This window comes from Coturnix japonica, chromosome 12 (assembly GCF_001577835.2).
Source record: "Coturnix japonica isolate 7356 chromosome 12, Coturnix japonica 2.1, whole genome shotgun sequence".
NCBI lineage: Eukaryota > Metazoa > Chordata > Aves > Galliformes > Phasianidae > Coturnix > Coturnix japonica.
In genome coordinates this window covers 16,374,088-16,401,564 of record NC_029527.1, presented here as the reverse complement: position 1 = coordinate 16,401,564, position 27,477 = coordinate 16,374,088, and the positions used below count along the sequence as shown (strand labels likewise).

General features: G+C 44.8%; 1 protein-coding gene across 4 annotated transcripts in view; it reads right to left on the bottom strand.

The window, feature by feature from the left end:
• GRM7 (glutamate metabotropic receptor 7) overlaps positions 1-27,477 on the bottom strand; it is a 211,397-nt gene that overhangs the window by 14,545 nt on the left and 169,375 nt on the right. For 3 of the 4 annotated variants that reach the window (XM_032447244.1, XM_015875338.2, XM_015875340.2), the window contains 2 exons: positions 11,156-11,402; positions 6,711-6,803 (listed from right to left, as the gene is read on the bottom strand). In XM_032447244.1, the coding sequence (XP_032303135.1) occupies positions 6,733-6,803; positions 11,156-11,402 (318 nt within the window). In that variant the 3' untranslated portion in view covers positions 6,711-6,732. The remainder of the gene's footprint in view (positions 1-6,710; positions 6,804-11,155; positions 11,403-27,477) is intronic. The other variant, XM_015875339.2, reaches the window with a different exon arrangement.

Genomic DNA, 27,477 nt, shown 5'->3' with positions numbered 1-27,477 from the left:
TAAAGACTAAAAGCATGGCTGACGTTAGTAAAAGTACTGCTTACAAAGGATTCAGACAGACCCGTACATGAGAAGGATTATCTGTTTCAAGAGAAGAAAGCTGCAGCACACACAGAATCACAGAATGACCCGGGTTGGAAGGGACATAAAGGATCATGTAGTTCCAGCCCCCTGCCTAGCAGGGCCACCAAACATACACATTTACTAGATCAGGTTGCCCAGGAGACCCCATAGATCCCCATAGAGACCCCATAGATCAGGTTGCCCAGGGCTCCATCCAACCTGGCCTTGAACACCTCCAAGGATGGGGCATCCACAACCTCCCTGGGCAGCCTGTTCCATGGCCTAACCACTCTCCTAGTAAAGAACTTCCCCCTAACATCCAACCTAAATCTTCTCTCTTTCAACTTAAAACCATTTCCCCTTGTCCTGCTATTGTCCCACGCCCCACAGAGTGCCTATGGACTTGGTGCAAACCAAGCAAGGAGGCACAGCTGTCCCATGGACGGGGCTTCCTTGCACCTGCTTGGAATCTCCTGTCCACAGCCAGAGCTTTGGTAAAAGGAACACTGCTGAGCTACTTGGCAGCACTTACAGTCCTGTCACAGATAGGACTCCTTGTTTTGGTGGACATGGGCTGTAAGGAGCCTGAAGCTCTGCTTCCAGTTCTCGTGACATCTCCAGCAGCAAACTCAGACCCACGAGGACCCAAAGGAGGCAAATCCAGAGCAGAGCCTGTCTCCCACTCATCCCTTCACACTGCCTGCATCCCACCCTGCCAGCTCCACACACTTCTGTCCTCGGCTCTCTTTCTATGGGGAGGGTGAGGAAGGGAGTGCTCTCACAGCAGCTCAGCTCATGGGGACTTCTGTTGACAGAACTCTACTGCCACATCCGCTCAATCCTATTCCTTCAGTGACAGTTATGAACAGACCTCCTCCTTATACCGGAAGGGAAAACAATTTAAGTCACTAATTTAATACAGGTTTTGTGCCTAACCTTATCATCCATATAGATTTCATCACAAATGGAAGTCACTCACTTCTAAACCAGATGTTAGATGTCCTTAAAATAATTCATATCACCGTCCTTCCCTCCCCGCAGCATGTGGCAGCTGCTGCGGTGCTGATGGCTGCAAACCATTTCACAGGAACAGAAGCAGAGCTGCTTCACAGCTGCTTTAATTCAGCACAGAATTTTAGAAGGAGAAGAGGGAAAACATCTTTCCTCGGCAAACTAGAGGATAAAATGTGTGTCCCAGGGGGGTGTTACTGGCTGCCATTGGCCAGAGCTGGGCACAATGAAGTGTGTAAGTGAAGAAATCCCTCAGCGAGACCACTGAGCTGCAGGTAACTGAGTTACAGCACAGAGCGGCCACCAAGCAGCAAATTTAAGTGCCATTGCTGCACTTCACAGTCCATTAGAAATATTTCCAGGTTTCTGCATCTCCAGCATCCCCAAGGTCTGTCCTTACTGCCCGCTCTGCATCCCAGGCCCTGACCCCAGACTGTTATCCAAAATGGGTTGGTGGTGTGTGACTAACAATGATAAGTGCAACTAATGAACTGCAATAACTGCAGACAAAAAATGGCTGCAAAACAAATACATGGCCTCCAAAATCAACAGCTGCAAATCAGATCAAGAAAATCTGCAACAATTCTAAACTGAAAAGTCTCAAATTCAGCTTCCTCACTTTCTCTGAAGCCACAACAGAGCACAAAGCTCAGTAGATACCTCCTTCTATCTTTGACTTAATGGCTATTAAATGCTCTTCCTAAAATCTCTTTTCCAGCTACTTCTGTTCAAGCTGCTCACACTTCTGCACACAGCGGCCACCCTGAGCTTCTGTGTCAGTTGGCCTTTATGGGGCACTGAAGGCCTTTGTATCCAGTTGTGTTTTGCAGTGAGGTTACAAAATAGGCAGCTCTTGGGAAGTTATACTGTATTCAAAGCACAAACAACACTTACAGGAGCACCCATCCTGAAAGCTGCAACATGCAAACCTAATGCTTCCCATTGCTTAGGTGGAGGATAAAAGAATCAGGCCTCAAACATTCTGTGTCCCAGTCCGGGGCAACCTCAGTGCTTTCAGAGAGATTAAGCTGAGAATGTCCAGCTGTATCTCATAATCCCACTTCTCATTCTTTAGACACCTCATTAACATCAATGCGAGGATGGGAGTGCAGCAGCTACCATGTGAGAGAGGCAGCGAGGCAGAGCAGCCCTGGTGACATCCACCCTCCTCAGGAAGGGGGATTCATTATAACTGTCTGGATGACAAGGGAGCCAAATATCCTTGTCTTTTCACTAATATTACAGCTTAGGAATTTGAAAAGATCTCCCAGAGAGGATGTAAGAATTGGTAAATGAGCCAAAGGGATAACTCAGCACTGCTAAGGGTTTATCAGGCAAGAAGAGGGAGTGGGATTGGGCCATGAGGTATAGCAGTGTACATGCAAAATCTGCTGCTTGCTCTTCTTCCAAATTTCCTGGGAGAAAAGATCACAGAAAAGGACAAACAGAGGAACAGAAGAGGAATGCTAATGCTAATGAAAGAATTAATGCTCATCTATCTAGCTACCTACATTTGTAATAATCAAAGTCAAGAACAACATGTACAATGAGCACTGTGCAAACGTCTCACTATAAGGTGGTTATTTAAGTACTTAAAGGGTTTCATCATTTTTTTCAGTAGAAACGGACTGACACCTCACTTGTTTGCAATCTTGTATCATAAAAGCCACAAAAGGCGTGAGACAGTCTGCAAAATAATCTCTTTGGGAGCATGCAACAGTGTGGACATATCAAAGAACATCACCAGGACCAGGTATTCTGCAGCATCACAGCACACCTGTGTGCTGCAGGATCCCAGCGACCCACAGCACCTTCCAGCTCTCAGTGCCACACACACAGCTTCTCCAGAAAGATTTCCTGCCCACATAATAACAATAAGTAAAATTAATCTTGTAAGTAACTCAAGTCCAACAATGCTTGAAGCCAAAAAGGCAAAACTTGGCTTCCCCAGACCTGTCTTCAAGCCTCAGTCAAGCTCTAGTTGCACCAGATTTGTTTCTGAGAGGTCTTAAAGGAAAGCTTTAAATAACTCAGACTTCTCTCAGCCATACAAACTGCGGTGATGGCATAAGAAATATTTAATCACTGCAATGGATACCCTTCAAATCTTCAAACATTGTGAGAGGAGCCCAACTTCGCACTGCTGAGGAGAATAACTGCAAAATCACTTGTACAGCTCATAAGATGTTTAGAGAGAGAATAATTCCTGGCATGGCCTGGCTGCTGGGCAGCAGGATGCTGCCATGAAACCTGAAGGAAAACACTAATTCAAATGGATATTGAGAGCTTGAGAGATAGGTAAAAACTGTAATGCAAACAATGTATAAATGTGAATTGTGGGGTGGTGAGGGATGAGGAAGGAGGTAGGTTCCTAGAACAGAAGTTCTCCTTTCTCTTCATTAAAGAGGGAACCTCAGCGGATGTAGCTGGGCTCAGAAAATATGTGTTACTACATGAGTAATTTCTGAAATAATTACCTCCATATCTTATTCAAAGATACATAAAAATAAGAATTAACATCAATGATATTTAAAAGATTCTAAACTTTGTTAAAGCAAATGACAATTTGATCTGTTATAATAAGAACAGTCAACTCTTGTAAAGTCTTTCACAGATGCCACCATTGCTGCAAGTCTCCTAGTGGGGAGCAAGCAAAGTGTGGCCGTGGTTTGAAGGACCATCCGGTAGAGTGCAGTGCCCAACAGGGAGTCACACCTGCCCCGACCCTGCAGCGATGCAGTTGAGATGCAATAGATGTTCCCCATATCCTATTTATTGCCTGGTTCTCTGCGTCAAGTCCAAACCAACTGAAAAGAACAGCTCAAGGATTAGTTAAGAACAGCAGGAAAAACACTCAGATTTTACAATAAAAAGTATCTAAAACCAAACTGCAAAGGTACTGCAGAGGAAGCAGCTTGTAACCCCCCAAATCAAGTTTCAATAGTTCAATGGTTCAGATCAATAGTTCAGGACACTTATTTTCCCAAACTAGAAGAGATGGGGGAAGGTTGCGTTATTCAAGAACAGATCCTTCTCAGCAGGGGGTGAAGAAAACAACATTACCTGAAAAACTTGCTAAATAAGGAGGTTAATTTGCTCATGCATTCGATGCCTGAGCTCCTCCAGCATGAAATCATATCATTTGGAATCCATTCTCCAGGCAGAGTTCTGCAGCCAATGCACAGAAGATTCCTTCTTTGGATGCAATTGTGCCATGCTTATAAAGTGAGCATATCATAGCTAGCAGAAATCTATGATAAATGTTTATTTCTCAGTAAGTTATTCTAGAATATAAATAGATGCAGTGAAGACCTGTCAAAGTCTTTCACTTATCAATTTTCACTGCGTATTCTCATTTCTTAGCAGCCACACTGAACAGAAAATCCTTCAAGTGAGGTTAAACACAGAGCTCTATTTCTTGGGATGAAGCTAGTGGGATTTAAAATGAAAATGATGCTTCAATCTAGAAAATAATGGCTCTACACTGCACAATCTAAGGCGGGATAAGCTCTGGAGCATCCTGCAGTTTGGACATGAGGCTGCCAGGTCCTGAGCTGCTGCTGGCCCAATGGGGTGCATGGTCTGGGGGCTGCTCGACCATCTGCTCCATGTGAGCATCTCTCAGCCCTCACTGGCAGGAGCACCAGGCTGGGCTGCAGGCAGTTGTGCTGCACTTGTGCACTCAATGCTTCTTCACCTCGTTTGGGCAATGGATGATTGTTTCTCCTGACCCACATACTATGTGGAGTCTCTCAATCCTCGTATTTTAATCAGGAAAGAAGTCCAATTTGTCACTCAAAGAAAACAGTTTAAAAGCATTATAAACACATCCTTCCATGCATCGTGTAGCAGAAATTGATACAGTTGAGCAGCAATTTAAGCACCGTGTTCATACTGACATACAAATATGTTACTACCAAAATAAAGCCAATTTACAACTAAGTTGATGTTTTCCCGATATCACTGCTTTGCTTTTGATGTAGTGCTGTGTTCTTTGACTTTGTTTTGTTTTGTCACTGGAAAAACAAATCAGAAGACAGCAAGCAGAGCTCCAGCAGCCTGTCCAGCTGGAAAAAGAGCACTCAGGAGGGGAACAGAGAACAGAACCCATTGCAGAGCAGCTGCAGAGTGGCCATAGTTCATGAATTTGCATTGTGCAGCATTTGGATAAAGAATCTGAATGGCCAATTGCCTTTTGCAGGGAGTGGATGTGTGTGCCTTTGCAGGTACTAGTTCCTTGCATTATACAGTAATGCTACATTTATCTTTAGAAAATCTATTTTTGGAAACATATCAGCTCCTGATACCTTACATTTTAAGCATTTTTTAAGGTTTTACAGAAAAAGGTGATTTCTCCCAAGATTTACAGTTTCTCATGTATCCCCAGAGTACTCCTGCTCTCCTTCCTTTAGCCATGTCATCTCCATGTAGTTGCCTTTTACTCTTTCACATTACATTTGCAATGGCACTCTTAGCATCCCCTTCTCTCCTCCAACTACTCTGTCGTATTTCCCTCACCACCCATCACCAACCACCAACCTTCCTGACTTCAGCCCTCCGGTAAGTCAGTCATTCTGATGCTCACACCTTAAATAAGGCTTTCTGCCTGAGCTGGGCAAGTTAGAATAACAGGCATGATTCAAACACAATAAAAAGCAATTTGAACACTTCACAAGAACTCAAGCTGAATTGAAACCGGAGCTGTGGCAATATACACCACCTAAAGTTATTAGAGTCAGGTTTTATTTTTGCCCTGTGACTCAGTGACTCAATTCTAGCACCATTCCTACCTTTGCTGATACAAGTTCCTACTTATTAGGGATAAGCTCAACAAGATTTTGAAAGCTGTGTACACAGCAATTTCATCTAGCCCTGACTGCACAGCACCACAGTAACCAGGGCAGTGCCTTTCAGACCTGGCCAAAGCCTCAAAAGAGCAGGCAAAGCTGGATGAGCACACAAAACTGCAGATACGAAAAACAATTGTTAATGGCTGTTAGCTTCTCATTCCCCAGATTTCACTAGAAAAACAGCAGCTTCTGGTTCATGGAGTCACAAAGACAACATCAGCTCAAGAGATGACCACGCAGGCAGTCATAACACTTAGAAAAAGCCAGCCCTCAAAAATTGTTCACTTGCGGTTATTCAGAAGCAGTCACCCACAATGAAAGGAAAACAATAGTTTGCAAACTTATTTGGGGGCAATTTATAACATAAAAAAGAACACTCACACTTCTGCATCTGCTATTTCCACACTGCCAGGCAACTCCAAAAGCATTCTGTTAGTTGCTAGGTCTGATTGCCTGATTGAATTTTGATGGCTTAGAGGTATTTGAAACAATATGAAAAGGGAGCAAACACCTCCAGAGGGTTTCCTGGGATCCACAACCCATGAGGGGCTGCAGGGCCCAGCAGGCTCCTGTCCTCCTGCAGCACTGGGTGAGCACTGCCCACCTCTGCTCTTCCCTTCCTGCAGCACACCCTTCGTGTGGGTGCTTTTGGCAGCAGATGAGTGAACAATTTTTAAGGCAGACTTTTGTTCTGACATAGCTGCACTAATGCACATTCCTCATTTATTCATGTGAGACAAGAATTACTTGAGAATACAGTAATAATAAGCTAGATTTTTTCCTTACCTTTTTGGAAAGCAGGCAAAAGCTATACAGTAGGTGGAAGAGTGTACCAAGTAACAGACTTTTGAACACTCTTTCTTACTGGTGGTATGCAGTCTACAGGAAAAGTAAATACATTGGTATGTATAATGCATCTGTTCACAATAAACTCTTCAAATTTTTCCCTGTCATTGGAGCCATGATATTAGTTTGACCGAAGAGCTCAGATGAGAGCAGTAATAATGGACAGCTGAGACACACCGATACACCAAATTAGTTCTGGGCTGGGAATAAAGGAACCAGTTTACAGGAGTTCAAGTACCTCTGAGCATGGGAGCAGCTGCTGACAGCAGAGAAGATCTGGTTGAATTTTTTCCTCTCCCCTGAACAAACTCTGGTTTCCATTTCACATTTCCCAGTCCTTCCACATCTCTGAGCTCACTCTTGGTTTCCTCAGCATCATTGACAAGCATTTTAGTTTTTCCCCGTTAGAGAATGGAGTAGGCAATGTCATGTCAGTGATGTTAAGAATCAGCAGGGATGGATACATGAGCAGAGCAGAGCACAGCATGGCAGCATTTGCATAGCAGTGTTTGTACATCTGCAGAGATGTTTGCAACCCACATCTACTATTCACACTTTACTGATGACAAAGTCAGTGCCCATTCTCAACACACGGAGAAAAACGAGGACTGACGTGCCCTGCTCTTATCATCGCGCTGGTCAGAGTAAGGAGGTGGCAGCAAGCAGGAAAGCAATATTCTAAAATGGAAATGTTTCTAGAAAAACAGGCAGAGATTGCACTTCACTCCTGGAAATTGAATCAACTGCCAAATAGTTTCTACTTATTGCTAAGGAGAGGAGAAAGGAAAAAAAATAAAACCATTTTGAAGATGCTTGAGTAGGCTTTGAGCCCTCAAAGCACTGGCTAACTCGAAAGCCCACAGGCTTACAGTGCTATTGAAAATTGGATCCTTCTAACCATTCAGACCTTAGCCTTCATGACTGGCACATCGGGACACAATCCTTTGCTGCTTCTCACCAGATCTCAGCATAACTCCTCACATCTCCTCCTGCATGCTGCCCTTTCTTCCCAGCTGCTCTTTGCCATATGAGTGTCCTCAGCCTTACCACAGAGATGCTGCACACCTCCGGTTCCCTGCACTTACTAGTGGGGTGCAACACATCTCTTGGCCTCTGAGCTTCATCAGCATAGCACAGAAGAGCAAAAGATGAGGATGAACTTGTCCACAGTCACTCTCATAGCTGGTAAGCAGGAAAGTCTGCTGGTCCAGCCCATGTAAAGCACAACCTCCTCATTATCAAACTGAGATGCTCATTTCCCTGTTGCTGTGTTTGGAAAAGCCATGAATTAAGGCAAGTTGCTAAGGAGAAGGAATAATTACATGTAAATCTCATTATAAGTTAAGTATGGGTTGGAGGTTCAAATGTTTTCTCAGAGTCTGACACCTCTGTTGCAGCAGAAACAAACAGAGCCCAGCAGGAGCAGCACTACCAGCTCAGCTTCAGGGTTGATGAGAAGCGCCTGCCCCAGCACAGATATCCACCAAGGGCACAGCAACATAGAATGCACTCATTGAGCAGACAGAGCTGCTGTGCCCCCAGATTCTGCTCATCTTTGCTGTGCAACGTTTCAAATACAAACATGTATTAGCAGAAAAAAAGCTGTTGAATGAGTAAAAGCGTGCACGTGGCAGATGGAAAACTGGAATGACTAAGGGAGTGACAAAGTTTCCGATTGAAAAGCGGGGCCTTAATATATCCCATTTAGCATGGAAGCCCTCCCAGGCGAGGGCTCGGGGGCTCAGCCTGTGAAGTTTCTCACTTCTGAGACATCCTGAAGCAAAAACTGCAACATAATGTGTCCTTGCTCTTCCAACAGGGCAGGGCATGGGGTTGCTCAATTTCCAGTGGCTTTCCAGCCACATTACTGTGGTTTCTTCTTTTATACTGGCTCTGCAATCCCAGTTTTAGCCCACTTCCTAAGAAGAGGGACCCTGCCCCCCCCAGGCCATGTCCCCATTCCCCAGCTCAGCTTGCAGTGGGGCTCAAAGCCAACTCCAAAAGAGCAAAAAAGACTCATTTCAGGTATTCAATGAACTACTCCATAGATGTACATGCAGAATGTCGTCTGATTAGGGGCCTGATTGACATCCCACTGAACACATGCAAAGCTCCCATCAGATGTAGCAGTGGTCTATGGGGGTGGAAAATGTACCCTGCTACTTCAAATACAGCAGCAGTGTATTTCATTTGATTTTCTGGTAGTATATATTAAAACATATGCGAGGGATGACATAATAGTGGTAGGTGCACCATATAATATGAACATACATAGGTTGATATATGCATCTGTGGAATTAACTAAAAGATTAAACAGATAATGTTCTCTGCAAACGTTACAAACTAAAAAGCCCATTATCTGCAGAAAACCATTTAAGTTAATGACTGAGCACCTTCTGACTGGCAAGCTTTTACAAGCAAATGTGGACTCTTGTGAGTCCTACATATAAGCCAATGAAACCACAGAAAGCACTTTCCCGTCATCTACTTCAGCTTCAAAGCTGGGATTGCATCTCTCCCAGCAGACTGTGCACAGACTCCCCAGCAGTGCCAATAAACCAGGCCTGAAGGTGGGATTCTTAGGGCAGAAACTCATGCAGGGGGGGAATCCACCCCTTACTGCTCTTACTGCCTCTTAAATGCACATTGTAGCACACAGTCCATGGGTGAAAAAAAGAGTTTTAATAGGAATTATGGGGTTTTAATTGAGCCCTGGTTAATAAAAATATCTCCTTCCAGGGAAAAATGTGACTGTTCTTTGAGGTGGAGAGGAAAGAATCCTCAAAAGCCTGGAAGCAGCAAATAAATGCAGCTCAGGAGAATGAGACCAGAAAGGGAAACCAAGAGTGTGAAACCCCCAAACTGCAGTCCCACAGGGCAACACTTTTGTTACCACACTGAATATTTCAGCATTAGAACCTGTTTGCTTTTCTCTTCTTTTATGTCTTTAAGTGCAAATTTTTAGATTTTTTTCTTTTTTCCTCCTTTTTTTTTTTTCTTTCTTTTTTTTTTTTTTTTTCTGGAGGAGAAACTCACCCCAACTCATTTGATCAGAACAGCATCCAGTGCAATGCAGTTCAGCAAACCCAACTCCCCTTCCCTTTCCTGCTGGCTTTCAAGGCCTGTTTCCTTCCTCACCTTCCCTCCTCCTTTCCCCCTCTCCTCATCCAGCATCCACAGGAGCTGCCCCACATGCAGGAGGGCTCAACCCCAGCATCATAGCAGGAGAATTAGGGATGGAAGGGCAGGGCTGCTTACTGGCAGCCTTTGACAGCCATGCAGCGTAGCAGTGTTCTGCTGCTCCCACAGTGGCTAATACCCTATCATAGAAGTAGATTTATTTCCTTGAGCAGTGAAGGTTCTGTGCAGAGGAGGCATGATACGGTCCTTCATTTGTTAGAAACATTTCCTCGCTGTCTTTTGATTCTGCCAGAACTGTGACAGTTCACAGTTTCTGAAGGCAGATCCTTTTTTTCCCCACTTAGAATGGACTGGTTTGGAAGGAACCTTAAAGATCACACAGTTCCAACCCCTGCCATGGGCCGGGTGCAGGGCAGGGGCAATCCATCCACCAGGTGAGCATAAACTCACCTGGCACTGCAGAAACAACACATTCAGGAGTGAATACAGGGAGGAAAAGTGCTGTGTCGGTAATTTGCAGGCTGCTCCCACTTTGCTTTAACAGCAGTTTCTGCTTTGAGGCAGATATCCATACAGCAGTTTAATAGACAAGAAGTGGCAGAAATTGCAGCAGCAAATGGATAAACGGATCATGGGCAGGGAGAGGGCATTCCTCCACATTCAGATCTGTTTTTCTTAAAGACATGCCCAAACCTTCCCACTATGCAACAAAGTTGTGCAGCTGTCTCCTTCCTCAGCTCGCTCCAGATTCAAATGGAAATTGAATATATGATGGCCTCAGTATGTAATTTTGTGCTACAGAATATCATACTACACACATTGAGGAAATTGGGCGCATCTTTTGGATCTGTTTTCCTGTTAAATCAGTGACAAAATCTGCACTCAGTTTTACAGGACCGGATCAAGCCCGTACGTGGGAGCCTTCAAGGATGGTGAGATTTTAGCAAAGAAAATTTGCAGGAAATGTAATTGTATCTCAGGCTAATGGGGTTCCTGGTGAGCTCAGTGCCTGTCCTCCCCTCGCCCTACAGGGCTGGAGGGTTTGGTGCGGCACAGGCTGGAGGTGCTGCTGCACCAGAGGGTGCTGGCACAGAGGAGGGGAAGGAGGAGGTTCCCCTGTGGCTACCAACTGGCAGGACTCAAAGAGTGAGGGAAGAGAGAAATTAATACAAACCAAGGCTGAGCCATCATCAATCTTTATGTCTCTAACACACACATAGCACGAAGGAGAGCTGAGTACTTACTGTTGGGGTCCACGTTCTCACAGAGCTCTGTCTTGGCCTCGCCGTTGGGCCTGTCGCTGGGCTTGTGTGAGAGCCGGGACGACATGGTGGCGGCCGTCACCACGGCCTTGAAGCTGCGCTTCCTCTTCTGCACGTTGAGCTCGGGGTGGAAGATGATGATGTACACTTTCGGCATGTAAAGCATCCCCAGGGCCACTGAAGCACTTAGGTTCATGGATATTGTAAGTGTGGTAGTTTGTATGTAGAGCTAGGAGACAGAACACATGAGGCACTATTACAGATCAGACGGGGCAGCAGGTGCAGTGCTTACAGCAGAACATGGGCTACAGCAACCATGACCCCAGCAGGGCTGCTCTGATCCACTGGGCTTCACAGCATGTGAACATGGGTGCTCTGCAGCTGTAACACGGCATGCTGACCTTGTTAACCACCCAAATAACTTCTCTTTTTAAATGATTTTTTAACGTGCATTTTAACCACATATGTGGGAGCCAAGAACTGTGCTGCACACCGCTGTGATGTGCAGCACCTAGCAGCTACCACAGGCCTTCAGTGCCTGCACCAACACAGTCCTTCTCGCACACTCACAGCACAGCTTCCTTCCACTTACAGACTGAAGAACAGATGTGGATTTCAATAAAACTGGTATAAACTGAAACTTTCATCTACTCTAAGTTATAAAAGAAGAACATTAAATCTATAATAATATGGGTTAGCAAAAACTTACCTTATAAAAAAAGAAAAAAAGGGTTTTTCATTATTTTTAATATGCTTTAATTCTGTACAGTTCATTGAAATAACTGTGCAGACAATACATTGTGATTTGTGTGCTCCCATTGCTCAGCAATGCTTATTATGAAAAGCTTCTGTATGTGCAAGCTGGAGATCAGCTGCTCCCATGAGATGAGTATTCAAAGGAACACAAGGATTGCCAAGTGCACTCTGCAAACACAGAGGGCAAAGAAGTCTTTCTTCTTCTGTTTTTAATTACCTTTTAGAGGACACACTTGATGAGTGAACTATGACAATTACTGTGACTTAAGAGGATATTTCCGAGTTAAAAGGCACAGAGACAGCACAATGCAGGTGCAAAGGAGCTGAAAGAAGCAAACTCCCTGCAGATCTCGCTCTAAAGGTAAATATATGGTACATCCATTCACACGCGCAAATTAATAGAGATTGTGGGCAATTCCTTCAAAACACCATTTTCCCTTCTCCTGCTATTCAGCACTAATCAGTTTGTATTTCTGCTGGAGGAGCTCCACGAGTAAATACAACAGCACAGGAAAATGCTGACCCTGCTCAGATACTTCCAAAGTCCCACATTTAGAAAAACATGAATGTCTCTGGACTTGCTGTTATGTTTCCATAACAGCTGCCTTCACATTGATTAAGACAACCACTAGAAGCTATAAAGTGCCTACAGAAAACACAAGAAATGTGTTGTGCATGACGTCTCTCTATACCAACACACAGAAGCAAAGACTGAAGTGCCTTCTCAACTCCTCTGTACCCATTATCAGAAGGGAATGACACTGATGTGACCAGAATTCTGCCAAGGCTGTTAGGACAAATCCCAACCCACCCTATGAAGCGGTGCTGGGCCAAATCCCACTATGCAGCCACATGGTGAAGAACACAGTGTTGTTCTGCAGCCTCACTTCCCTTACAAAGAAAGAAGGAATCTGGACCACTGGAGGACAAAAAGTGTTACCGGCTGAGCGCTGCAGTCTAACACACAGCGTTCTGCAGGCAGAAACACCACCTCTGTGTTGGATTACCAACTTAATCCACTCAACTGCTATTTCTCCTTTGGCCCCTCAGCCAATTGCTCCCTGCAGGAGCTTTGACAAACTTGCCAGCAATGCAACCCAGCGTTGTGTCAGCACAGAGGGAGGAGCAGCAGCCAGCTGTACACACATGCTGGTGTGACAGCGGTGGAGCCTTCAGAAAGAAGGAGACATGCAGCTGAGTAGGAGCTACTTTGAAAAGCATTACATGCCAAGAAGGTTTCAAATGGATCCTCAGCAAGAAAAGTATTTGTTATGTTTGCCAGGCACTGTCTGCATCTTGGAGCAGTTATTTGCTTTGAGATGTGATGCCAGTATCTCCTCTTGGGAACAGAATTCCAAGCACTGAGAGAAAAGGTCCCCTCTGTGCCCAGCTCCCTGGGAAGTGCTGCTCAGCTGTGGCTGCAGCCATGCCCCTGTGGGTGCTGGAGCTCAGCAGTGTGACTGCAGCATCCCTCAGCCATTTCCCATGGGCTGCTCCACATCTGGGCTCCCAGTATAACTTCCCTGGTGCTCCCACCCAGCAGAGTCATTTAGCTGTGCACCCAGAAGGGATGGAGCTTGACTCCACCTCCTCTAGACCTCATTTAAGGGCTGACCACAATGAAGGCAGCATCTCTTGGAGACTGCTCCTTGGTGGAGATTGTCTCAGTGGCTCCCAGCAGACTGAATGCTTCCATACAGGTGAATTTTTCCTGTAAATAACCTTTTGGATATTTACTACCATCTTTACATTATTGTCATCGTACACCATGCATGCCAGGAGTGCTTTTAGTGAGGTGCATGCAGGTGCTGAGCAGCATTTCCTCATGCTGTTATGGGGTGGAAGGTCAGACAGGTAGGCAGTTATCTCAGCAGTGGGGTCCTCTGCAGCAGCGTGCCAGCAAAGGTTCCTGCCTGAGAATCACCGATGGGAGATAAAAGGAGAGCGAGAAAAGAGCTTTTGTAGAACAAGGCAGGATGAGTGACACATAATGCTTCTCATGACAAATGGGAGCTTTACAAAGATAAGGGAAACTAAGAGATACGCTTATTATGCAGAACCTTAGTTTTATGTATTTTATCTCTGCTTTGTGGCTTTTACCAGTCAAACATAAAAATGCAGTTTACATGAAACTATTTCATTTCTTATTTCACTTCTTCTGATAAATTCTCTGAAAGCATTTTAGATGAATGCAAATTGGTGATTTAAAATACAAAGAATGAGATTTAACCAACAACACAGGTCTGATAACTCATACGTACCTTTAATAGCTGGCTAGTGAAACCTGACTTCCAAACTGGAGATGAAATTAAGAAATTAAGAAGCAGATTTAGCAAGGGAGGTTCTAACTTGAAGTGAATGAGAACTAGGGCTGAGCTAAAGCTTACTAAAGTGGTTCTTTTGGTCGGCGGGCCCAATTCCACTGAGGCTGGAAGACACGTTTGCTGCACTATGGGGACAAAGCCACCTGGGTGCCACTCACTCACATCCCTCCCAGGCAGGCTCTCATTTTTGATGGATTTTAACCTGATGTTAAACACTCTGCTGTTACAGCTACAAATGCATCAGACTTTGAAGCCCTGCGCTGGAGAGAACGAAACCCTAAGGATATCATTCACATGCAGAGACACCTAGCTCTTATCATTTATTTTACATAAAGGATTCCCATTTGAATTTTAGATTTCGGTATTTTGCAGATTCTTGCTCTATTCATGCAAACGATGAAAATTGCCCTAAAAACCTTGAGAGAAAATTAGATTGGTCTTGAAAACACGCACCTCAGAACCAGCAGTTTTTATAGCACAAAAAATATCGGCAGACAATTTTGTGTGAGTGAGAATGGATCTCAAAGCAAAGCAACACATGGACCAGGCCTGTCAGTCTGCACTAATGCAGTGCCAGGTTTGCACTGCTGGGCCACGATCACTGAACTGATTGCAGCATTCCTTGGAAAAGGCTTTTTAGCAGTTTGCAGTACTTTTTGTAGGCTAGTTCTTTGCATTCATAGTCTAATCAGGAGCAAGAGCTCCTTTTATCTAACTCAGCTTTGTAATTAGGCACTGAATGCTGTTATTTTGCAATATGGAAATAAATGGGTGACTTCAGATATTTTCGGGCTTGTGTTATCACAAACCAATTTATCTCACTTTTATATGGGAATTAAAACAAACGTTCTTATATATAAAGTAGACAGTTTATAAATCTCCCAGAAGACTCTTCCAGGTCATCTGAAGATTTCAGCTCATCCCTTATATTACATTACACAGATGTAAGGATGAGAAACATTTCTTAAATCAAAACCAAGACCAGCTCCCACTGCATACGGAAAGCAAACAGAGTTGAATACAAACATTCTCATACATTTCAGTGCCTAATGCTCCTTTGTGCACCAAAGATAGCAAGGTGTTTTAAAGGCAAATTAAACAACCATGAAATACCTTTTACTCACTGGAAGTTTTGTTCTTTGCATAGAAGGAACCATACCCCCTCCCTCCCAATGAGCTATGGCTGTTTGCACCTTACCCAGCGGTCAGGACCCAGGGAAGATGTCACTGTAGAGAAACACAGGCGGCAGAGCACCCCTAAAACTGTGTTGGTGCAGGAGATCACCATTGGCAGCTCCAGCTCCCTGGTGGGACTGATGGATGAGTGTCCCAGGGAAAGGGAGACATGGGCACACACCAGCTCAGCTGCAGACACCAGGCTGTGCTGTCTTCTGGTGATTTGCAGGACCTGCCTCCACCCCCATCCCTTTGAGTACCATAATCTGCTGAAGTTGTCATTTAGCAGTGCCCTTTAGAGAATAGAGCAGCCTGAAAAAAATCCCACCCAATCTCTTTTCCTAGATTAGAAGGTTTTAGCAGCGCTTAGGGCAAGTGGTTTGCCCTTCTTTCAAGCTAACATCATTTTGAGGGGAAAGAAATAAAAGCCACAATAGCAACAAAGCCTCGTGGACAGCAGGTTCTGACAGCCCCTGGTGACTTTCCAGGAGGATCGCTTTTTCAACAGAAGTGGTAAATATCTGTCATGGATGCAGGGAGGATTGACCATTGCAGGGGGGATCTGTCAGATGAGAAGGGGACTATACCATGTGCCCTCCACTGCAGCCTCCTGCTCCTAAGACTATTAGTATAATCCACACCATGACAGCAGCTCATCGTACTATATTGCCTTTGATTATTTTGTCAGTGGGACATATGCACAGCCCAATGCTATGTATGTATGACAACACCAGGGGCTGTGACACCGAGCCATGCAGTGCTGTAAGCTTCCTGGGCTCAATGGCACGCACTGGCTGGGCACCGCAGCATGGTCAGCAGCAGAGCCACAGCCTGCTGAAAGCTCACCATCCAGCATAATGGGTGGCTGCTCATTGAACACACTCTTGTCCCATCACTTTTCAACCCATCACTTCTGTCGCTCAGCAACCACCCTTTTTGATCTCCCTGTTATGAAGATACAACTCTTCCTTTGTTCTGCAGAATTTCATGACTTCATGAACCCAACTGATTACAACGCTGTTGACCATTAGAGGAAAACTAATCCTTATGAAAGCAGGAAAGACCTTAGGTGGCGTTGGAAAGAGTGGCCAACAGCTGCACCCATTCACACACAGAGGAGCCCTTCTCCAATGTGAGCATCAGCGGAGCTTCAGCACCTCAGCAGTGTGACACAGGAACGCTATGTAAATTGCAGCGCTCACCAACTTCTACACATGACAACGGATGCTACACAAGGGACGTTTGATAAACAAATCATAGTAGTTATGCTGATTGCAGTTATTACAGTACAAAATAGCAAGGCACGCAAATAGCCTTTGTGAAACGTCTATGCGAATGTCACAGAATCAGTCACACCATTTAATTATAAATTCTCTGCTCGGTAATTATGTGAAAGGTGACACTGGAGAAAATGATGGGATTTTAGTGTCAGAAGATTTCCCTTTACCCACTCTGTGTTCTGCAGGCTGGCAGCACTGGGGGCTCAGCTGGAACAGGTCTTTGATTTTACAGAACCAACCTGAAATGCCCTTCTGCAGGCTGCTCAATAGCTGGTGGGGCTCTGGCACTCTGTGCCCCTTAACTTCTGCATCCCCAACGCTTATATACACTGTACATAAGTATGCAACACACTTGTGGCTAAGACAATTCAACAGGCATTAAATGGACTGAAGCAGAATTAAAGGGTGATGAGGTAAGCATATATTTTTCTTTTCAAATTGATTTTCAAGCTAACAACTATGTCTGTTCTGCAGCTTGGAGAGAAGCTCTGCTTTTGATGGGAAGCACGCACTCCTGGTTACAGCAGACCTGAGGCTGGGTGACTTTCAGCAGTGAACACAGTGAGGTTGTTAAGTTAGTGTCCTTCAGAGGGTCATCTAGGCTGGAAAAGACCTCCAGGATCCCTAACCTAAGTCAAACTCACCCCTCCATGCCCACTGACCATGTGCCTCAGTGCTATGTGCCCACAGCTCTGCAACACCTCCACGGACAGTGACCCCACCACTCACTGGGCAGCCCATAGCAATGCCTGTGTCAGTGCCCGACTGCTCTTCCCAAATGTCTCAACGTTACTTATCGCAGGTCAGAGAAAGCTGTTGGTTAACCTTGCAGTTGTATTTCAGTGTAATTGTACAACAGAATTCCACAGTAACAGCAAAGGATTCACAGCATAGCATCACAATCCCTTACGAGGCACGAAAAGGAGGAAGATTGAAGTTTGGAAAGCAGCTCCTCAAATTACTTTTCCACATGCTAGTAACAACCATATCTCACTCTAGAAAGAGCTCATCAGCCATAACAGGTTACCCCCCAGAGCTGCTCTTCTTCTGGGCTAGATTAAAATCCATTGTAGTTTTGCATAACAAAGGGAAAACTGTTATATTCTGATGGATTTCCTCATGCAAAGGCCAAACACAAGGCAGACAGCATTGGAATGCATGTTCCAGAAGCACTAAGTTCCCTTTCCTCCTGCTTGCATTATAAAACTGCTCCTTCTAACATCACACTGCCAAAGCCAACTCAAATTTTCATGTCCTAAATCAGAGCACCCAACACGTCTAGCTTTTCAACTTGCATTTCATGGGCAAACAGGCAGAGTAAAGATAAAGTAAATATATATATTTGCAATATGTTTCAGCTATCTGTGTCAATTATTTTATACAGCTTGTTCCCTTATAAAAGGAATTTCCTTATGCAAGAAATCTGCATACATCAGAAAAAAATATTTATGGCTTACATCTGTAACTTGAATGATAATTCCAAATACTAAATGCTAAGGCACTTGCTCTGAGCGTTATGATGCAGATGGAGGAGGAATTTTGTCTCCATCCTTTGAGAGAAACTCTAGGAGCTTATCTAGAGGGAAATTAAATTATTCAGATAATTGGACTGAGCAATGAAGGAAAGGGATGTTGCTGCTTTCAAAGGGCATCACATGGCTAAGAGAGAAAATGAAGCAGCATCAAAGACAATCCCACAAATCAAACGGTTTGCACACTACATACTGCAGGGATTGGACATCGCTGGAGAAAGGAATCGGTTTTACTCCCGTGTCACTTACAGACACAAGGAAGATGCCTGTAACTGCTCAGAATCACTTAGGAGTTATTAAGCCAAGAAACAAGCAGCGATGGCCCCAAGTCAACAGAAGATTAAAGTGGTTTTGAATTTGTGACTCCCTGGAACCACAGCACCCTCTGACCTCATGACAGTTTTGAATGTTGTCATCTCTTTGAAGCAGGGATTTGGCACAGAAGGATGTGCCAGCAAAGCAAACTTAGTGCAAAACAGTGATGCTTGGGGCAGGGTCCTCTGTGTGCATCCAGCACCAAGATAAGACAAAGATCTGTATCCTCATGCTCTGCTTCTGGAACCCAGCAAGGGAACAAACCGCTTGGCTTGCACGGCCTGCAGGCAACAACAGCCAACAGCCGCAGCCCAGTTGGGCAGCTCTCAAGCACAGGCAGACACAACTCAGGAACCCATCACCAATGCTCACAACTGTCTAGTGTCCCCTGCTTGACATTCAGCAATACAGTAAGCGTCACAAAAGAGACAAAGTAACATATATCCCCCATTTCTATTATTAAAACAATAGCTTTTCCCTCCCCCAGTGACTGAGCACTCAGCTTTTTTTAAGTTAGAAATGATTTGTCATATCATTTTCTCTTAAGATTACATCATCGGAGAAGGACTTCATTTCATTCCTCACTGCTATGCTACTAAAGTGACTGACACACAATCCTGGTGTTTCAGGGGATCCAGCGCCAGGCTTCAGCTGCTGGTAGAAATCACATTTCTTCGCTCTTACTGCATTTTATTCATTTTATACATGACCAGAGATTACAGTTCAAATGAAACAGATTTTGCTATCCTTCTTATACTCCAGATGCTACTGGTCGAGAAATCTTTAATTTTACTCACTTTAACGACTGAATTATTCAATGCAAGGGGAAAAAACAGCACTTGATACTCTGAAATTCCAAGCATCACCAATATCTCAGGACACACACAATCCCCCCCCAGGAGCAGCCTCACGCTGCCAGCACCGGCTGCTTTGCACCCTCATGCAGTGGTTGGCATTTGAGAAACTATGGTCATGAAATGATGCTTTTCAAGCAACCTGACACTTGTAGTTCCCCAGATCACCAACTCCTGCTTTCAGCCTTTGAGACGCCAGAGCCCCAGAAAGGACTGGGGTGCAACCTGAACCTCCCTGAAACACCTTGAGGAGCCAGCACAGCTTCTGACCACAGGGACCAGATTGACTGGCCACAGGTACAATCTTGCTTCATCTAATAGCTGCTAAATGAACACGAGGCAAAGCTATTTCATATTTTTTCTTAAATTATTAACATATTCTAGGATAGAAAATAAACTTAGGTCAATTGACTTCAAGTCGATTCCATTTCTACTTTATGGAGGAATAAGCAAGAATATCGAGTGAAAGGTATCGATTATAAAAATGAACAGTAAGCTGATGTGTGTATAAGTAAATACATAAATGGGCAAATGGACCAGGAAACTAAAAATATTATGACCCTCATAAATATCCCTGCGCAATAAAGCAGCCTTACAGAACACTGCCACCTGGACCAGCTGCCGTGATCTTTGCAGTTATCCAGGACACACGGTGCTAATTCATATGTTAAGAAAAGGGGTGTGTGTGTGGGGGGGAACTGTTCTCCTTGAAAAGCAACTTAAGGTTCTTTAGATTCTGACCTGACAGTGTGTTAGAGCAAATACCTACAATCCCCAGTCTGAGAATATGAATGCTCTCAGCATAGGTCTCTATTGGACCAGAGAGGTGCTAGCATTTGTTGCTCACTAGGAAAACCTGAGATGTCGGGCTCTGCATCTCCCCACACTGCAAGGGTGTGTGGAGAAGCAACGGAGCATGGCAAGAGAAAGCATCCAGCATGGCCATGGCAGAGCCTGCCCTACAATGGTGGAGTGCCAGCGGCCTGAACTGGGGCTTGGACATGTGGAGAAAACATATGAAGGAAACTGTACCATAAACTGGCACCTAGGCACTGGGCAATGGACTGAGTGTACTTTGAACAAACAAACACAGCTTTTCAAAGCCTCAGCTGCCTGAGGCCATGTGATGGAGCTGCAGCTTCCAGTCTGCTTGAAGTAGGGCTGGGTGCACAGGGGAATGCAAACTGACGGAACAGAGAAATGACCTCAAACAACCATTGAAACACACCAATAACGCAGATATTTCTCAAATCCTAAACATTTAAACTGCAGAAAGAAACAGATTCACTTGCCCATTGTTATGTCTTCTTAAACGTTACCTTTTTCTGGTGAAGCAAAAGTGTTTGTCCACATTGGCTTGGGTTGAGGTTACACAGATAAGTGCATCATATAAAAAGCCAAAGCAGCCAGTTTTAGAATTGTGGTGGTACAGCTCGAGAACAAACTCACGCTGCTGCTACGTGTGGGCAGAAGGCAGAGACAAGATGCCATGGTCTCCTACTCACAGCAAGCAGAGCACAGCCTGCTCCATCCCCCCTGCAGCAGCCAGGCTGGCAAATTTCTTTTTCCTTAAAACATTTTCCTGTTTCATTCTCTATGCAAAAAACAAATGTGAAGAAGTAACAAACTGACCTTCATTTACTGATGGATCTTCACAACTGGGTGCGAGCTGTCTAGCAGCACAGAAGTATGCATTAATTCAGTAGAACTTCTACCGACCTTCTCAGGCAGTCTGCACACACACACTGACAGAGCCAAAAGCAATGAGAGGTGCTGCACGCCCTGCCCTGGGCACAGCTGTGCCTGCACACCCTGCTGCTGCCCAGCACAGCAAGGCATGGAGATGCAGAGAAGATGAGGTCATAATGGCCTCAATGGAACTGAAAGAAAGGGGGTGGAAATGTGGACATGTGAGGAGCCTCTACCACGGCTGTGAGCAACCAGGTTGGCTCTTTTTGCTCCATGTGATTTTATCTGTGCGGGCAGTTGCGGCACAGTGCAGGTGGGCTCCTCTGCCATGCTGCTGACATGCGAGAAAGTATTTGCACCACGTTGTCATGGCAATGCAACGTGTGCAGGTGCAGCTGAGAGCACATTGCTGCTCTGCCTTGGCAGTGCTGGGGAATGTTGCCAAAATTATTCATAGTTTGGAAACCAGAGAGGTGCAAATGCCCTGATGGATTCCCCCAATTATATACTGTTAACCATTCTGGGCTTTGCAGTTTTCTTTAATTTTATTGGAAGGTAAATGAGCCAAGCCTTACATTATGAAGGCAGACAGCCCTTTCATTTCATTCATTTAATCCTTAGAAAAATAACATTTATAATTCAAAATAAACGTGGGCATTTTCATAGGTTTATAATCGCACATTAGTAAGCTAATATGGCAAAACAGAAGGAAACCACTAGGAGCCAAGCAGCAGCTCCCCCAGAAGGGCCAACCCCGCCAGCCCTGCAGAGGAGCTCTGCCCATCACACATTTCTTTGGCTTCTCAGGGCTGCATGGAGCTGCTGGGACAACATGCACACACAGCACCTGAGCCAGGCCTGCTCTGTGAGCCCACATCTTCCCCAGCTGTCAGCTCAGGCTTAACAAGGGAAAAAATAAACGCTATTTCAGCCTGTGCTGTGCTCCTAATGAAAAGCAGAACTCCACGCAGAAGATTCATTTTACAGAGCAAGCTTCAATTTTTTTTTTTCTGGCCTTTCACCTTCAATTTTGTCTTCCCCACTCCAGCCGTATGAATGTTTTATTTATATCCTGTCACTTCCACCCTGTTGGAAGGCGTTTTCTGAAATAAAATTGCTCTTTTTCTCAGACAGTCCAGTTAATAGATTCCCTTCACATCCACTTTTCAGCAGCTGAACCTCCTTGATGCCCCGACATACCCAAACGATCGCATGGCCTAACAGAAGTCCTCCAGCCCTCCCAGAAGAGCAAGGCCTGTTGTCCTCCCCAGCTGGGAGCCATATCTTCACACCATCATTAGCTATTACTGAACAACACAGCGTGGTGACCCTGCAGGAGGCTACATACAGTCAGTCTGCATCTTGCCATGCTATGCTGCCATTCCAACTTCTTCCCCAGGCCTGGTAACATTTCCTGGTTAAATTGATTTCTCGCAATCCTACTGACTTCTTGCTTAATCAACTCCTTTGCCAGGTTATCTACTTCCGGGCACATCCACTCAATGCTTGTTCGATTCCCACAGTTCTCTCAGAGCAACCTCCACATGAAGGATGAGGAAGGTCTCCACCAATGGCTTCCATGGGGGCTGTGAAAGCAAACAAGGATTCTTCTATATAAGAACAACTGGTGTGCAAAACCTCAAAGTCACCTGAGGAAAAACATCCTGCTCCTCTAACATGCCAAAGAACTTGACTGTGCCAGCAGCACTGCTCTATGTGCTAAATGCAGTCATCTTGGGCTCCTCCCATCGCAGTGGCCCTACTGTAAGCTCAAAAAAAGCCAATGGGAATCATTCAATGTCACTGAAGTTCTACTATGTCGAAAACGCATTCTATATATTTGCATATAAAATAAGACCTAATTCTGCTTAGAGACCTTCAGGGGAATTCAAAGTGCAAACTGGTGTCAGCAGAATGCTGGGGCAGAAAAGGGCTAATCTTACTCATCTGATCTTTCTTTGAAGACCTTCAGAGAGTAGAACACTGATTATTAAAGCACACTGATACGTATATATATGTGTGTGTATATGAAAGCAAGCCAGCTTCTGGTTGACTTTATAGATTATAATGTAATTATTATTTAAAACAGAGTATTTACATATTGCTTTTGCTGCTTAGAACCAAACTTGCAGTTGCTGGGAGCATCCTTTCTATTTAACATTATCACAGTGCTGCACACGGAGCGTGTGTGGCTGTGCAGCTAGGCTCTGGTTTGGGATCTAACACTTGCATTCAAACACAAAAAGCATCCTGCAATTCTAGCCAGCCAGTTACTTCTACTGGGTTCAGATTTGTTTATTACTATAAGAATTATTTAGCTTTCCAAAGTTCAAATACAAACTGAGTGTTTTAGAACTGCATAAAGAATGGCTGGAGTCAGAAGAGGGCAAGCTATGGCAGCAAAGCCTTAGTCCCAGACCAGCTGTCCTTAGGAGTTTAAACCCTTGCAAATGAAGGCAGACAACTCCTCATTAAAAAGTTACACATTTTCCTTTTCTGATAGTTACTCAAGGATGCATCTCTATTTTGGTGTGGCCTGAGTGCTAAAAAGCACCCAAGGGCAAAAAGAAGCGGAGCAGGGTGAACGCGCTACAGTATGGGAGGCTCTACAATACAAACTTCAGCATGTTCTGAAAGCAGGATGGTGCTTTCTGTGACTGTAACACATTGTCCTGACAGGTCAGTGAGGCCTGTCCAGCCATCCCCACTCCAGACCCCTATTCTTGAACACAGCACAGTGGCTGTCCCGCCCCCCAGCTTACAGCATAGAATCACTGAATGGCCTGGGTTGAAAAGGACCACAATGCTCATTGGGTTTCAACCCCCTGCTATGTGCAGGGTCACCAACCACCAGACCAGGCTGCCCAGAGCCACATCCAGCCTGGCCTTGAATGCCTGCAGGGATGGGGCATCCACAGCCTCCTGGGCAACCTGTTCCAGTGCATCACCACCCTCTGGGTGAAAATCTTCCTCCTAGGATCCAACCGAAACCATCCCTACTGCACATGAGCTACAAACCACTCATCAAGAACACAGAAATGCACTGCAATTTTTTAAAGATAAACTGTTCACATTTTACAGGTGTGCACTTGTAGGCGTTAAATTTATCTATTATTTCATCAGAGCCGTCCAAGTTTGCATCCAATTAACTGAAGCCATCCAAGTCTTGTTGCTACTAATGTATCTCAATTAGAACAAACTGTTGGCATGGCAACTGCTAAATCCATCCTAACTCATGGCTGGGGCAAGCTGGTTTATGGATTATGCAATCCTTGAGTTTCCACAGCTCGCAGATGGGAATTTACTGTTAGGTTAAACTGGGAATGGGTAATCCTGGAACAGCAGATGATTTTGGTGCTTGTTTCTTTGAGACTTAATTACAAGCAGCCAATCATTTCAGGAGCTGAGGAGTTTCAGTCATTCCACAATCCCCCGTGCTGGTGGGCAGTTAGGAGACATCCATGCCTGTGAACCCAAATCACGGCACCAAGAAAGAGCTCCTCTCCTAATTAGCAAATACAGCATTTATTTCATTACAGCAATGAACCGAATCTCTGTCTCATTTAATGCTGCAATGACAACTTACAGTAATAGCCAAACCATTTTCCAATAGAGTCTAACAAGGTGACACCACACACTGTGCTACTGCACAACAGCTCACGATTCCTCATTACCAGCTCTGAATTAACTCAGAAATGAACTTCAATGCATCACACCTCTGAGACAGCATTACGAATTGCCAGGAGTTATTTAGTGCTCCATACCTGCAGTTTCCTTTGGGGTGCTTACACAGAAAGCAATCAGGAATATTGAAGGATAACAACAACTTGAGTTTGAAGCCAAATCAGCTCATGTTAACTAGCCATGGTCTGACAAAAGTTAATGACCCAGGGAGCCAGTGCTGCATCTGTACTTTATTAAACATTTAACATTAAAATTAGGTTATGTAATTTATATAGGCAATCCTCAGGATCCCTTCCAACTTAAGCCATGTTCTGACTATTGCTATATTCACAGTACACCTGTCCTTATTCTCAACTGAGGCATATTCACTGTCTTCTACCCTTTCTTAGGCATCAAGAAATAAACGCTGAGGATCTGGCGGTTCCCTTATCACTCATGAGGAAGCCACAAGGAAGCCTGTAAGTACAAGGCTGAATCTGTGTAAAATGAAGCCCTCAGTCAGCAGCCCCAAAGGGACACGGAGCATTATGAGGAGGAATTTCTCTGTGCATGATTGCAATCAAATCAAGCCAGCACAGCCCCCCAGGGAAGCTTGCCCTTAACAGAGGCTGCCTCCACATCCCACCTCCTGCTCCCTGCACTCAGCAGGCACTGTGGCCGTGTCCAGCAGGTGAGTCCTTCCCTCCCAGCCATGCTGGCATTTATTTCCTCCCCTACACATCTTGCTCATCCCTGGCTGGAGGCGGCTGGCTGTTGGCATGGCCTTCCTTTCCATCTGGAGTCATTAACAGATCTCATCCTCCAGTCAATAAAATGAGCTAAAACTACATTGATTCTGAAGTTTTGGAGAATCAAAACACTTGATCTTCCCACTTGAACTTCCCTAGTGCTCCAATTAAGGTACCAGAACAAATCTTACCCGCTCCCTGACACCAGCTCCAACAATGCCCTCTCCAGCTGTAATCACGCTTTGAGCACTGGCCACCTTGACTGCACTAATTGATTTTCCCGTTACCATCTCCTAATGCAGTCTAGTTTTAAGCTTTTAAATGCATTTTACTCCTCAGTTTACTGCTGAAGTATTGTTGCCTGTTACACTCTTAGCAGGAGCTGTTCCTCCACTAAAAAGAGCCCTATTGCCTTCAAATCTTATTCAGCCGTCTCCATTAAGTATTCCAGGTTGCTCTGATGTTGAAAATGCAAATCACAGAGTAAGAGGAAGATGATAGCATATTGTTCATCTGGTATTTTGTCCTCCTACTCCCTCTACATTCTTTTAAATAAATGTGTCTGTCTCTATGTATAATGCAATGTAGATCGTGTGAACGTGAGATATTAAATGTACAACACATACATTATTTTTTAGTTGCTATAAACACAGAATGAACATTACTTAATCAGTGGGACTGTATGACTCAGGGGCACAGGCAGGGTGAAACCTGGGGTTTCCCGGCTCCAGCAGAAGGTGGTTAATGGCTGAGTGGATTGCATTTAATGGGCAATTAGCGGTACAAGACAGACAGTTAGGGCTGAGCGGAAAAACATCTTTGTAAATATGAGTTTCACCTCATTTCCCCACCCTGGGTTTTGTCACCACAGACATGTCAGCCATTTAAAGGCCAAATGCCAACACAGAATGAATAATCTGGTGCTAAAGTGCCTGACATCATTAACTGCAAAGTGCTAAAGCTGAGAAACCCTTCATACAACCTTGGCAATTTAAGAGGTCAACAAGCTCTTCCTGCCACAGCAAACATAGGTTTGGTTGGGGAATTTCTGACAGAAAGGGGACCTTGTCTCATGAATGATGTTCTACACCATTAGAGCTCGCAGGGTAAGTTCCATGGGCTGGCAAACATTTGCCTAACTCCACTATTCAGTTTGGGAAGGAAAACATTTGGAACATCAGTCACTGTCACAACACAAAGATGGCAGCAGTGGGAAAGTTTAGGGCAGAAACAACACCAAGCCAACTCAATGCAGAAGAGAACACTGCAGTCAACCAACAACCCCTCTTCCATCAAGCACAGCACCTTCCCAGTGACATCCCTTCCTCAACAGCAAAAACAAAAGCAGAGAAATAGTTTCTCTAGGATCTATTCCCCAAGGTTTCCTTTTTTTCTTCCAATTCATCTCCCAGCCTGCACATCAGAAGCATCACTGCACTCCTGTGCAATGTTCGCAGGCAGCCCTCCTTTGGCAGTGGCAGACTAAACCCTTCTCCAAGAGAAGCTCTGAATTTGGCATAGGGTATCAACCTCCCAATGACGATTCCCAGCCACTCTCTGCTACACCAATGACACAACACACTTCTGGAGCTACCTATGAAGCCAGGGGGCCGGTACCAGTTTGGGTTCTGCTCTGTACCCCCAGCACCACGCCTGGAGGGTGGGGGACAGGGACATGGCTGCAGGACAGGAGGGAGCCTCACTGCCCACGTCTGTGAGGGATGTAAGCACACACACACAAAAAGCCATCGTTTCAAAATGCAGAAGTAGGAATGTGCTCCAAATCACTTTTGAAGGGTATGCAATGGGTGCAATTTCCACCTGAGTCTACAAGGTCTCCTTGTTTCTTTTTAACCTAAGTTTAAGCCTCAAAGACAAAACACAAGGCAATTACTTTGACTGAGTACCGTATTTTCTACTTTTATTATTATTACATGCCTGCTTAAGCCATTTAAAACAACAAATA